General features: G+C 50.4%; 1 protein-coding gene across 2 annotated transcripts in view; it reads left to right on the forward strand.

The window, feature by feature from the left end:
• DIP2C (disco interacting protein 2 homolog C) overlaps positions 1 to 13,877 on the forward strand; it is a 433,069-nt gene that overhangs the window by 330,271 nt on the left and 88,921 nt on the right. For both annotated transcript variants that reach the window (XM_053665789.1, XM_053665790.1), the window contains 6 exons: positions 1,461 to 1,600; positions 4,406 to 4,542; positions 5,755 to 5,963; positions 6,719 to 6,833; positions 7,343 to 7,544; positions 12,984 to 13,093. In XM_053665789.1, coding sequence (XP_053521764.1) covers positions 1,461 to 1,600; positions 4,406 to 4,542; positions 5,755 to 5,963; positions 6,719 to 6,833; positions 7,343 to 7,544; positions 12,984 to 13,093 — 913 coding nt within the window. The remainder of the gene's footprint in view (positions 1 to 1,460; positions 1,601 to 4,405; positions 4,543 to 5,754; positions 5,964 to 6,718; positions 6,834 to 7,342; positions 7,545 to 12,983; positions 13,094 to 13,877) is intronic.

The following is a 13,877-nucleotide window of genomic DNA, read 5'->3' on the forward strand; positions in this document are numbered from 1 at the left end:
GCAATGCGGATTCCTGTGTTCTGAGTGCATCGCTTCCACACAGCTTCCATGGCTTATTGTCCGGGCAGGCTCTCTTTGTGTGGTCAGCCCTGCCCTTTTGGTTTGCTACAGCATGATTCTATTTCCAGGGCCTTTTAGGCTTCTCTTTTTATTGAGATAACACATACTTCTCTTTAGAATACTCCAGTTACTTGATTCAAATGAGACCTCCTTTCACGAATTTCAACTTTCGTGTTTCCCCATTTATGCTTCTAGGTTCATGATATTTGGAAGCCAAAAATAGCAAACTTCTATTTTTATAGTCCAGCCTTTAGATCCTAAAACTGCTCTGAACATTTGTAGATGGAAAATTCCAGAAATAATGTGGTGTTTTTCTAGACTGTGCTCTCACTCAGCGCCCATGGAAGAATGTTTAGTTTGTAGGGATAAAGCCCGTGGTCTTGGAAACACTCACTTGTTCCCTGATTCAGTCAGACACTTACTGCAGACACTGCCGCAGAGGTGAGGGCACGGCCCTGACCAGGAGGTTGAGTCGGGAATCGGGGCCTGGTGCCGGCAGGCAGGCAGACGGCCCCCTCTGTGGGGTGGGAGCTGGCAGCATTTGAGCCGCCCCAGAAGACAGTGAGGGGGGCCGTCAGGTGGACATCTGTGAAAAGAACTTCCAGGGAGAGGCCAAGACAAGTGCAGAAGCCCCCACGTGGGGGCAGGCTGGGCACTGAAGGACAGTGAGAGTGGAGATGCGGCCAGGAGGGGCGGGGGTGAACCATGGAGCCCACAGGCCATGGAGAAGATGGACCGTGGGTACAGTGAAACCGTATTTTATCCAAAACTCCATATCCCATGACCGTAAAGCATGTCACAGCATGTCACAGCATGTCTCTCATCCAAACAGCATCCCTGAAAACTTCCCATCCAGAACGGCATAGCATCAACCTCATTTTAAATTCTCACACATACCATTGCTCTTGAGCCTACACCATGCGCATCTGAACTTGAGTCTTGATAAGCATGATCTCCATCATTTACATTCCATGCTGTCATTATGTTCTTACAATCATTGCTCTCCCTTTTTAACCATTTCCCATTTCCCAAACTGGAAAATGTAATCATGCAGAGATACAGAGTGGAGAGAGGGAACTGAACCAGTTAGTTTATGGGGGGTGTGTGTGTGTAGGGGGAAGGTGTTAAGGGAATGCTGCAATGTCTTCACTTTTCTGAGGTGTTGTTAAAATACTCTGGAAACCCAGAGGAAGAATTAGTGGGCACTAACGCATCAAAACCAGGGCCCCGGGCAGGCACCCCAGACGAACCCCAGAACCCCTGAAGCTGAGAACCCCAGGCGTGTGGCAGCCCTCAGGAGTCCTGTGGGACCCAGAGGTGGCTGACTTTGCCTTCTGGGGGCGTGCGTGCTCACATGCTCATCTGCACTTCTGCATATTTAGACAAAACTGCTCTTACAGGCCCACAGACGACAGCAACCAGCCCCCGGGCCGGGGCGTCCTCTCCATGCACGGGCTGACCTATGGGGTCATCCGGGTGGACTCGGAAGAAAAGCTGTCTGTGCTCACCGTGCAGGACGTCGGCCTGGTGATGCCTGGAGGTGAGTGTCGGCCCAGGGCCACAGGCAGCGCGGGAGTTCAGCCAGTGTCCCCGCTGTGGCTGGGGGGTGGATCAGATATCAAATGCTTCCCTAACGGCATCACTGGCCCCTCTGGCGGGAGCTCCTGGAATAATGCCTACCTCCAGTCTCCTCACATGTTTGTTAAGCTTCACGGTTGGCAGTAGCTGCCCCTCCTGGTGACAGGAAACCCAAAATTTTCAAGAAGCTGGGGAGGACAAGCTTCTGTGTGGCCTCGTGCACTGGAACCTGGGGTCCACTTCCCCTGGGGTTGGTGGGGCTTCTCTGTCCCTCCAGCGGCACCTGGTGGCTTCTCCTCGGGGGGTCAGGTTCTCACTGGTCATCCTGATGCACCATGCAGGGCTGGGTGCTGGCTCGGCTTGTGAGAAAACCCGTGAAAACTGAGGAACGGGGGTCTGAGTATTCAGTGAAGCTTGTTTTGGCAGTAGGACCCTTTTTAAAAGTCACAGAAACCATGACTACAAATGAGCAGAGAGAAGCCCTGGTTGAAGGGCTCACCCTTCAGGACTCCTGTGCCCCCCACTCCTGGCCCCGTGCTTGGGTGCTTCTTGCAACCTCATAGGGCTCTAGGACGTGCAGGGAGACCGTCTGGGCTGGAAGGAGAGGGGAGCCCAGCCTCTGTTCTGCGGAACACCTTTACCTGGCCCCACTTCTCCTCACGCGACCCCTCTCGTGACCCCTCTCTCTGGTCTGGGCCCCTGTGAACACTTAGGCCCCTGCAGTGGAGCCAGCTCCCTTTTCAGCGTCAGGTTCTACTTGCAGTGTGGACCTTTTCCTCCCGATGAGTCCTCTGTGCACAGGAGCGTGGTCTCGCCTCACAGGGGGACAGTCACGTCCACGCACAGCACAACCCGCTGACACGCCCGTGCACGGCACTGGCAGGAAAGGCACAGGTTCCGCACCACCAGCATGTGCCGTAGTCGGAGGCGTGGGCGTCTGAGTGCTGTAGGCACGAGGCCCGTGCGGACCCTCCCAGGAGTGTCCCCTGCCTGTCCATAGAGAGTCTGTCACCTTGTACCCCTGGTGTCACAGGAGCTTTGCTTCAATCCTCAAACCCTCCACATGCTGTGTGTCTGAGGCCCACTGCACACGTTCAGCCTTAGCCAGGCTTCCTGGCTCCTTTTCTTTAAATTTTTTTTCAAATAATAAATTGCCATGGTCTTAGCCTCAAAAGGTTGTTTGTACAGTGAAAAAACTCTTTCTGGCAATAATGCTTCCTTCCAGAAATGCTCTGGGGCTCCAGGGACACACGCACAGTGCCATATACATATGTACATGTTTTTTTCTGTTTCTCTTTTCATTTTTTAATTTTTTATTTTTGGAGAGAAGAGAAGAGAAAGAGTGGGAGAGAAACACCAATGTGTGGGGTGCCTCTCACGGGCCCCCTACTGGGGACCTGGCCTGCAACCCAGGCATGTGCCCTGACTGGGAATCAAACTGGCAACTCTTTGGTTCACAGGCCGGCACTCAAGCCACTGAGCCACACCAGCCAGGGCTCTTTTCCTTTTCCATGTCCTGTAATGAGAGAGCACTCTTGGTTTTTCCTCTGTTCGCTGTCACGTGATGTAGGGCAGCTCGTGCCTGTCTTGCATCTCAGAGCCTGTTGCAGTGCGTGAAGGGCTGTCCTTCCTTTCCAGGCCGTGGAGGGTACAGTGACTGTCCGTCTTGTGCTGCTGATAGTGATGCCGGGAATAACTCGTCTGTGCTTCATCTGCACAGGTGTGAGGATGACCGGGTGGAAAGGTTCTAGGAGTTGGATTTGTTTCTAGGGTAGATGCCCACAAAACTGGTGGTATCGTGTCCTTTGGAAAAGCTGTAAAGATTAACATCCTACAGCTAGTGAGGGATGACCCTCTCTCTTCACTCCTTCCTGCCCAGTGTGCGACAGATTTTTAAAATTTTTATCTAGTGGGTGAAGAATATTTTGGTATAATTTCGTTCTGAATTTCTCTCCCCGTGAGTGAGCTGTACGTCTCCTGTGTTTTACCGGCTCTGTTTCTTAAATGTGGCTGTTCCTGTCACCTTAACTCTGACCCAGGGTGACGGGGTCAGGCTCTTCCTGGTCAGCTCAGCCGTCACTGACAGAGACCCCCACCTCGCTGAACTGCCAGCTCCCTGACCAGCCGCACGGTCTGTGGTGGCCAGTGAGGGGCACACGTGTCGTGACGGCTTTGGGCGTGCATGCCACAGATGAGGAAAGCTTAGCGTCATTGAATTACATGCTGAAAACGGTCAGATGTGAAGATCTCAAGCAATATCCTCCGAAGGGCCCCGCTTGGCCGAGAATCTGAGGTCAAAGGTCACGATATCCACGGGAAGCTGGGGGCCTTCTACCCAGAGGAGCCTGACAGACTGTAGGGCGAGTGTTTGTGCTTCTCCTTGGGCGAAGCTGAAGGTGCATCCTGGAGGCTTCACGTGTGTTGCTGACGGTGTGGCTGTAGCCAGTGACCCCTAGGCTCGCTCTGTCGTCCTCATGTCTGTGGCAGAAAGGACAGCTCCTCTTACATACAATTTACACATTAAAATTAAAGCAATTGGAATAAGCTACTGAAGCCACAATTGTGAAATTTGACATTTTGCCATAACACGAAAAGTCATGACTCACTTTAGGGAAAACGGCCACCTGGTTGTCACCCCCCTGTCACACTTGCAGCTTTGTTCCCGATGCTGTTTCTTGCCATTTATGCTTCCGTTTGTATTCATTTCTCTCTGTGTCCGTCTCCATGTGTGTCCCTCCCTCTTACGTTCCCTGCACTCCGGGTTCAGCCATCATGTGCTCCGTGAAGCCCGACGGGATCCCCCAGCTGTGCCGGACAGATGAAATCGGGGAGCTCTGCGTGTGCGCGATCGCTACAGGCACATCCTACTACGGCCTCTCTGGCATGACCAAGAACACCTTCGAGGTAGGTCTGGGAGGTGAGCGCCATGCCAGGAGCACAGACATGAAAGATAAAAATGGCAGTTTCTCAGAATAATTTCTTGTAGTCATTAAACTGGTCTCACTTTCTTCTGCCGTTTTTATAGTTTTCAATACATCGAGCTCATATTGTTTTCACTTTGTAACCTATGTTGAAAAAGGGCAACTAACAGTTTCTTTACAATGGGCCTTTTCAATATATTGCTGTCCTCACCAGGCCTGTGTATGAGGCGCACCAGAGAAGGTGGGTAGGTGGAGAAACACGAGCACAGGGGCACGGCCTCACTGGGGGGGAGCCAAGAGCCCCCTTTTTGGCCTGTCAGTCTGTGCCACACTTGGGCAGGCAGGAACAGGTGTGCACACTAAATAACTGTCTCCACAGTATCGATAGACAGGTGTCTGTGGTGTGTGTGTGGTGGTTACAGTATACCGTGTGCACACATGTGTGGTGTGAGCACATGCCCCCACACACGTGGCCCGGGGAGTGAGAGGTTGAAGGACACGCTCAGCATTCTCTGAGCTCCTGCCATGGGCTGTGCAACGCCCGACCCCACGAGGGGCACGCTTCTGATTAAGTTGTGCACAGGGAGGCCTGAGTTGTTTGGGGACAAGTTTCTTAATGTTTAGAACTGTGGTTGTCAAATACAGATTCATGTTTTCAAGACACATCTAAATAAAATCCCCATCTCCTTTCTTATGTGATTCACCTGCCAGGTTTGAGGATAACAGGTGTAGAGTCTGAATAGGTGATTTGCTTCACTCATACCTTTTTCTAAGTGTGGTTCCAATAAGGAAAAACACTCTAACGAATAGGGCTCATTTCGCAACTAAAAGGCGTGATTTAAAATGCACCTTGATTCTCCATTTATCACGTTTATGCTGTGGCTTTACAAGCAGAATTAGTGTTTGTTAGACCATTGTCATGGCCTCTGCATATCGCCATTTAAGAGGCTTAGAAGCTCTGGAAAGGAATCTGTGAGGGGCTCTGCGTGTAGACTCGTGGGGCCAGATTGTGAGGTGCTGGGTGGGGGCAGGTGCCTTCCAGGTTTGTGGCGTCTGCTGCAGCAGCCGCCTGGGCTGGCTTCCTCGGCCAGGGTGCAGATTAGGAGACACGGCTGGAGAGGAGCAGGCCCCGCGGGCTCCGAGGAGGAGGGAGGAAGACAGGCGTCGCTGGGCACTCACAGCTCACGCTTCCCAGGTGTTCCCCGTGACGAGCTCAGGGGCCCCGGTCAGCGAGTACCCCTTCGTGAGGACAGGTCTGCTGGGCTTCGTCGGCCCCGGAGGGCTCGTCTTCGTGGTGGGCAAGATGGACGGGCTGATGGTGGTCAGTGGACGCAGACACAACGCCGACGACATCGTAGCCACGGCGCTGGCCGTGGAGCCCATGAAGTTTGTCTACAGGGGAAGGTGAGTGCTCCCTCTGTGAATTAAGCACACAGTTTTCTGTAGATGACACTTTTTGTATGAAATTGCATAAAATCCTTAAACTGATGGGACTCAGTTTACTTTTATGTAAAATGAAGCAACTGGACTCACTGACCTTTGTGATGCCATCTAGTTCTGAATGTCTAATTTTACAGAAATTTCCTGAGTCCGTAAATATACATCCATTAACTTTCCCTCTAAGTTAAATGAAAATATCCATTTGAGAAATTCATTTTTAATATAAAAACAATCCAAAGAGTCAAATATTCATCTTGGAGCAAGTCCTTTCAAAGGAAGGAACAGATGAGCAACAACAAAAATACCCATGGGGGTAGGCGACCCAACAAAAAAAGAAAAAAAACTTCGACTCATTTGGAGGGTATTCCTTCGCAGGTGCAAACTCAAGATGTGAATGGAGTGGTTTTCTAAATTTCAGCAGTCCTGATAGTTGCACCAAACTCCTCCCGTTGGTGCCGAGAGGTAGGAAAGTTATCATCAAGCCCGCAGGTGGCCTCAGGAGGAATACGGGTGATATTGCCTCGCAGCTTCATCAGGCTCGACCTCTCAGAGCTGCACTTACTAAGAAAAATGCACAAGATTCTGTTGCTAATGGTCAGTCATTGGCACTGAGATCCCCTGAACCAATAACCAGTGGCTGTAAAGCTCCTTATTGCAGACCGGTCCTCCTGCAAGCATCTCTAGCATGTGCTCACTGTGCCTTCCCTCTGTCCCTGCAGAATAGCTGTGTTCTCAGTGACCGTGCTGCACGACGAGAGGATAGTGATCGTGGCTGAGCAGCGGCCCGACTCCACGGAGGAGGACAGCTTCCAGTGGATGAGCCGGGTGCTCCAGGTAGCCCTCTTCCTGCCCTGGAGCTCCACCCTTCTCCCAACATGGCTCAAGGCAGCTGTGTGGCATTTGTGAGGATGTGGCCAACCCTCATCGACTGTGCTTCTGTCCCTGATTGTCACTCCATTTGATCAGAAATTACATCCACCCTGAAAATTAGATTTGCATTCCAGGAAAGTAGCTGTTAGACTGAGGTTGGTAGTGATCAGAAGTTTGTAAAACTAGCTCCTGCTTTCTGTTCATGCGGGGAGCAAGTGTAGATCTTGAGAGTGTATTTTCTTTTCTCCAAACTTCCTTTCTTAGTGTGCGTGGTAGCCCACAATTCCTCTGTGATGGTTCCGCCTGATGAGGCTTGGCAAGGCAGCCCCTCTTCCCTGGCACCTTCCCACAGGCCGCCTCCCTGTGCTGCTCATGCTCCCTCTTCTGTGAATGGTATTTTGCATGGTTCGAACATGTGCTCGATGTATCTTCACAGTGTCTGTACTAACACAGTCCCCTCCTGTGACTTCCAGGCGATCGACAGCATCCATCAAGTTGGGGTTTATTGTTTGGCCTTGGTTCCTGCAAACACCCTCCCCAAGACCCCACTTGGTGGGATCCATTTGTCAGAAACGAAGCAGCTTTTTCTGGAGGGCTCGCTTCACCCCTGCAATGTCCTGATGTGCCCTCACACTTGTGTCACAAACCTGCCTAAACCTCGACAAAAGCAGCCAGGTATGTCTAACGGCCGGGAGGGTTTGTGCTGAGTCTCAGATGGGCCTCTGCAGCCGGTGGTGTCGGTGCCACACTCACCGGGCCTCACGAACGGAGGCAATTCTCGGCCACTCTCCCCGACTCTGAGTCTCCACTCCCGCAGGAGTGGAGCTGCTCGCTGTATCCTACCAGAGGTGGGGTGAACAGGGGGTGCAGCGCCAGCTGACTCCACTCAGAGCAGGCGTGTGCAGGACATCTGGAGGGAAGGAGGTGCCCGTGTCCTGACCCTACTTAACTGGGAGTCAGAACTCCATCTGTGGTGGCCTCGGCGAGGTTTCTCCAGGTCACAGTTGCCTTGCACACAAATGAGAACGACGCTTCCTTACACGTTTCGTGAGTTAATTTAGGGGTCAGAGCTGCTAACACGTGGGAAAGCACTCAGAAGCCTGTGAAGAGTCTGCGAACCTGTCGGTGATACTCTGAGAGTGAACATTTTCCTGGTGCTCCGCAACTGGGGGACACATGATTATTTGTCATCTGACTTGCTCCTCCAAGAAACAAAATAGATCTCGCTCTTTTAGGGTTGCACAGTTATTAGTGAAAGGGAATTCATCTCAAGCATGCATCATGAGGAAGCAAATCTGCTGGTGGAGTCAGAAGGTTCCGGCCTCCAGGCTAGGAAAGGGCTCTGGCTGGGCTGAGGGGGCCTGCAGTGTGTTGCGCGTATTGACTTAATCTCTCAGAGCACCAGGAGGTGGCGCTCCCTTGTCTTCTTTCACAAATGAGGAAAATGCACCACCCACAGCTGCAGGGCCAGAGTGTGCTGGAGACAGACCTAGACCAATGGCCATTTCCTCCTCCCTGTAGAGTGGCCATGAGGGCAGAGTTTTTGGTGAGGCAGCCACAGGCAGTGGGGTCATCGCAGGGCACATACCCTGCGGTACATGTAGGGACCATCTGCCCCGGAGACTCACTCTCTGAGCATGAGGCCAGATGAAGCCGCTGGGGCAGAACGTGGTTGCCAGGGGAGAAGAGTGTTTTTCTCATGAGTTGAAAGATGTCAGAACTTGAACCCAGGTCCGTGACTCTGTGCGCCTCTGTCCCTTGCTGTCACTGTCCCTACAGCACAAAGATGCCTGTGTAGCAGTCAGAATGCAGCTTCCGCACTGTGGCACCTGTTCTCTCCTAGTGTGAGGTCATTCTCTTCAACAGCCTAGAAAGTCAGCTTTTTGCTTTCTGAGCCCGTTGGGTTAGCAGTCATCACTGTTCTTCTGTTGTTGTTCTACTTCCATCTTGTTAATGATTTTCTTGTATTCTAGATTTCCTTAACTAATACTCCTCCCCATTTTTCCTCTCCCCTTCCTTTTTTCTCCCAATCCTTGATTTACAAAGATTACTCTAGCCAATGTCAAGTGGCACTGACAGAGGCCTTCATTCTTTAAATTCTGTGGGCGCCCTGGCTTCCAGTGGGGGGCCTCTGAAAACACAAAGCATCGCCCTTTGGTGAGCATAGCCACCGACGGCAGGTCACTCTTTTGTCTCCGGTTGTCTCAGGGCATGGACTGCACTGGGGATGCTCTGTCTGGCCATGGTGGTTTTGTGCCTGGAGGGGGTCAGGACTCCCCAGGGTCCTCACACACTCCGAGGTGACCGGCACATCTCTGTCCTGCTCACCCTCACTCATCAGCAGACACCCTCGACCTAGTGTCCCCTGGTGCACAGACGCGGAGCGCGTCGTGGGGTCCTGCAGGTCAGCAGTGTGACGGCAGAATTCAGGACAGATATCTGTGGAGGCAGCTGATTTGCAAATGCGTACGATTCCAGAGGGACAGGGTACAGCTCACCTGCCAGATGTCAAAGACCCCGAAAGGAGAAACATGGCCGAGGGGAAAGACCAGGGTGCTCCTCGCTGAGAGCCACGGGGAGGGCCTCCTTCCTCAAGGGGGAGTGAAGGGAAGGTGACCAGTGGGACCTGGTACTGCTTTAACCCTGCGCTACATGGCGCTTATTGATATTTTATATCCTATCCTCTTGTTCAATATTAATTCTGTGTCTTCAAAAAGTTATTTTTGAACAAGCACGAAATGGCAGCTGTGTGGTGCTGGTTGTTGTCCCTACCTTAATAGATAGATGTCCTGTGATGTCCCTTAGGGAACATTTCCCTGAGGACTCAGTTTCCGTGAATGCAGGGAGGGAAATGGATAAGGTGATTTCTATGGCTTCCTTGAAATAAACATGACTCCAAACAAGTGCCCGGCAGCCAAAAAGAACATTTTGTGAGGCCATTTATTCATAAGGATTTTGCTAGATTCTTGAAACAGCCCCTAAAGTTTAAATCATTCGTAGACACCCCAGTTGCCTTTTAACTGAATGAATGTGTATTTACTCAGCTAACAACACTGTTACTATGAGAGTTTCTTAATTGGCTTAAGCAATTAAGACCTTAAGAGCACAAGGCCCTGGCTGGCGTAGCTCAGTGGATTGAGCGCGGGCCTCCGAACCAGAGTATCGCGGTTCGATTCCCAGTCAGGGCACATGCCTGGGTTGCAGGTCAGTTCCCAGCAGGGGACTTGAGAGGCAACCACACATTGATGTTTCTCTCCCACTCTTTCTCCTTCCCTTCCCCTCTCTCGAAAAATAAATAAAGAAAATATTTAAAAAAAAAAAAAAGACCTTAAGAGCACAAAACTGTTAAGAGACCTTTAACCCATCAGTTGGGCTAGCAACAAAATTATAAAAGCATCTCCCAGTTTTAATGTTCTGTTGATATATCCCATCAGAGCAGCTGGAAGAGACCTGAGGAATGTGCACAAGGGCGCAGCCCCTCCAGGGGAGAAACATCGCTCTCCCGAACCCTTGCCTCTGTCCCTGCCCAAACCAGTCAAGTATTGGAGGGCGGGAATTTGACAACACTGAGATGAAGTTGCTGGCTTGTGCATTTGTAAATCTGTGAATGGGAGCATGGGGAGAGACAGCAAAGGTGAATTTAATACGAAGTTTGGGTTCAGGTCAGCCTTGTATTTTCACATTCCGAGGGGTGAGGGCTGCAGAGGCCTTTTGCATACATCCCCCTGAGTCAACAAAGGAGAGAGCCTCCACTCTCCACAGGACGGATTTTTGTAAATAAAAGCAGCAGGAAAGCTGCCTGTCTTTCTGAATATTAGGGACATATAAACTCTTCAGAGCATGTGAGGAGAGAGACGTAAGCTCGAAGTGTTACAGCCAGGGAATGCCAGCACAAAGATCTTAGTGAGGCAAGACTGGACTCAGAGACAAACACAAAATAAGCCACCTGGAAAATGTAATATTCCCACCAAACAGTGCTTTTCCTACCATAGTTTGGATTCTTTTAAAAAAATGGGGAAGCCTTCGAACCAGGTTAGGCCAGTTCCTGCGTTGGCTTCAAAGAACTGTCCTGCCAGGTCTCAACAGAGGAGGATAACACTGTATGCTTCGTGGCAGGTCCTCAAAGTGCGGAACCAGTGACGGATGAGCAAGGCTGTAGACGAGGGCAGCTGTCTCCGGGCAGCAGCTACCTCGCTCCAACCACACAGCAGTGCGATTTCTTTCAACATGCACCACATTTACCTAATTTTCTGTTTCATAGTTTCTACTTTAAGAGCTAAGAAAAGAAATTTAGTCAGCCCCAAACTACCACACATGAAAATTCAAACATGATTTAGCTGATTATACAGGTTGTGTTCTATGACTGCATGGAAACCAGCATCAAGGCTCCTACAAATGGCTAAACCCAAAGGCACCAGTGCAGAAACCTGCGTCATGGGCTGTTCTCCACAGTGGAGCCCTGCCTGGAAGTGCCCGCGGCGCCCCCACACAGCTGTAGGGAGATGGCTGACTGATGGCAAACCAAATTCTAGACAGCTGTATGTCTAGAGAAGAGCAGGTGGCCTGTTCCCTCTTCGACAGTCACCTGAAAGGTATTAGGTGCCCTGACTGGCATGGCTCGGTGGGTTGGGCATCATCCAGCAAACCAAAAGGTCTCTGGTTCGATTGTGGGTCAGGGCACATGCCTGGGTGGCAGTCCATCGATGTTTCTCTCACACATCAGTGCTTCTCTCCTTCTCTTTCTTCCTCCCTTACCCTCTCTCTAAAAACAAATAAAGCCTTTTTAAAAAGGTATTAGGTGCTCACCTGCTGCTTTCCTCATTCTAGTGAAAACCAAGGTGACCACTGGGGTGGTTGTCACGGGACCCATGCACGTTATTAGCCATGTTTAGTGGCACTCACACCCCTCAGCCGAAATCTTAAAACCTGTGTCTCAGCTGCAGACAAACAGCTTTGCATGTGCAGTGAGTGACGCAGCGTACACCCTGACTTCTAAGCCTGTGACTTGGCCTTCATGGAAAACTTAGTAAGAATAGGACTCAATAGTGCCCCTCAGCTCTTATGTTATCAAACTGAGGGTTAAACACTGTCATCTTTGTTACTTTAAACTGCATTTTTTGGTAAACATCTCTCACCCTCCCTCCTCCTTTTTCCTCCTCCTGCACCTCTCTCTCACATGCATACACTCTCACACATGCTCACACCCCCACACACCCCCACACACACCCTTACACTCACACTGACATGTTCTCCTAGAACTCCTAACACTTTCCTATTGTGTGTGATGGACACTTAAAAGAAAAAATGTGAATGCAAGTATTTTCAGAAAAAAACTGAGGTTATCTAGGGTTTCTTGAAGTCAGAGATTTTGAAAGCATTAGTCCAGCTCTAAAAAAACTTCTTTTTATCATTAAAAAAGAGAAGGAAAGCTGCCAGGATAGATTGTTTCTGCATTTTTCTTTTGAAACGTGTCACAAATTCTGGAAAGAACATGGCGATCAGCTCGGTAACGGGCTTAAAGGGAACGTGGACTCTGCAGGAGCCTTTTGGTTTATTCCCCGTGTCTGTGGGCCTGACAAGCAGCCTAAACCGTCTAGTCCATGAAATTCCCAGGTGAGACTGTGTTGTGTCCTTCTCCAGTCTCACTCCTTAAGTCTATCCCAAGAGGTATTTATAAAAAGTGTTTGTTTGTTTGTGGCCAGTTCTCAGTGATGTGTGGCAGCACCGCAGAACCAGACTCACATAATTCGGGAGGTCTTTCATTACTTTGCTGTGAAATGTGTCATGTTTTAAATTCCGCATTTGTCTTGTGCTATATTTTTTTTGTGATCACTGATGTGAGAAGATTTCAGCATCCCCTTAACTGGGAAACAGGGCTGGAGTGGCACTGGGGGAACTTGGTGAACATGTTATTTCTGTGAATCCTTATTGAAGTCTATATATGCCATGATCATTGTAGTAACCTCACTGAAATTCTGTGTCAAAAACATTTTTTTCAAAGGCACGTCTTTGATAGGATTTCTCCAGAGTAAGCTCTTTAGCTGGGAGGGATGCCATATTTTTGTGAATTTCACATGTGTTTCCCTTACGCATGTGCCACCGTTTGCTTTCCAGAAATTGGCCCTGCCTCTGTGATGGTGGGGAACCTGGTGTCTGGGAAGAGGATTGCGCAGGCCAGTGGCAGAGACCTCGGTCAGATAGAGGACAATGACCAGGCCCGGAAGGTGAGAGCAGAGGGCCAGGCTTCTCTGAGCACCAACCGCCACCGCCCCCCCATAACCCTGATGCTGAATGACAGGGGCACGGACTCCCACTTCCTGCCCTGCCAGCCCAGCATCTTCCAATGATCTTCCCCATCTTTGGTGACCTTTGCTTTCTACCTGCCCTCTTCGTTCTGCAAGAGACACTGGTATAATTTTTAAGGAAATGTGTTTATTAGGGTGTACAGTGCCATATAACACATCACGGTGGCACAGAAGGGTGGATGACACGGTCCCACAACTGGCGGGCCTGAGATTAGTGTCTGGGCAGCCCTGTCCCATCCCAGTCCCCTGACCACTTGTTCCTAGTTTCCTGCCAGCCCTGACTGGGCACCAGACTGCCTCAGAGTGACCTTGTAGCAAAGCTTCAGTACTTTCATTGTACAAATGCAAGAAAGCATAGGCTCAAAACCAGGTTTGGGAGCCAACCTCCTTAAAGTGGCCTTAAGAATGTAGAAGTCCTCGGTCCCCCTCCACCACAGATACCTTTGTCACATGTGGCTGCGAGTCCCTTTATGACCATTTGACCCTGAGAATTCATGCAAGTCGCCAAAAGGTGGTCCCACTCTGTACAGCTACCAGGAAATGCCATCCACAGGATAAAATCAACCATCTGAAATATTTCAAATTGGGTAACAGTGATATGTCCATTGAAAGCAATGGTTGTGTCCCCCCCTTCCGGTACATCTCTGTGAATAACAGGAACTAAGGGAATATACGGTGCTTCCTGAGTCCTGACGTGAGAGAG

The sequence above is a fragment of the Artibeus jamaicensis genome, unplaced genomic scaffold (assembly GCF_021234435.1).
Source record: "Artibeus jamaicensis isolate MK-2021 breed Jamaican fruit bat unplaced genomic scaffold, CSHL_Jam_final contig_426, whole genome shotgun sequence".
NCBI lineage: Eukaryota > Metazoa > Chordata > Mammalia > Chiroptera > Phyllostomidae > Artibeus > Artibeus jamaicensis.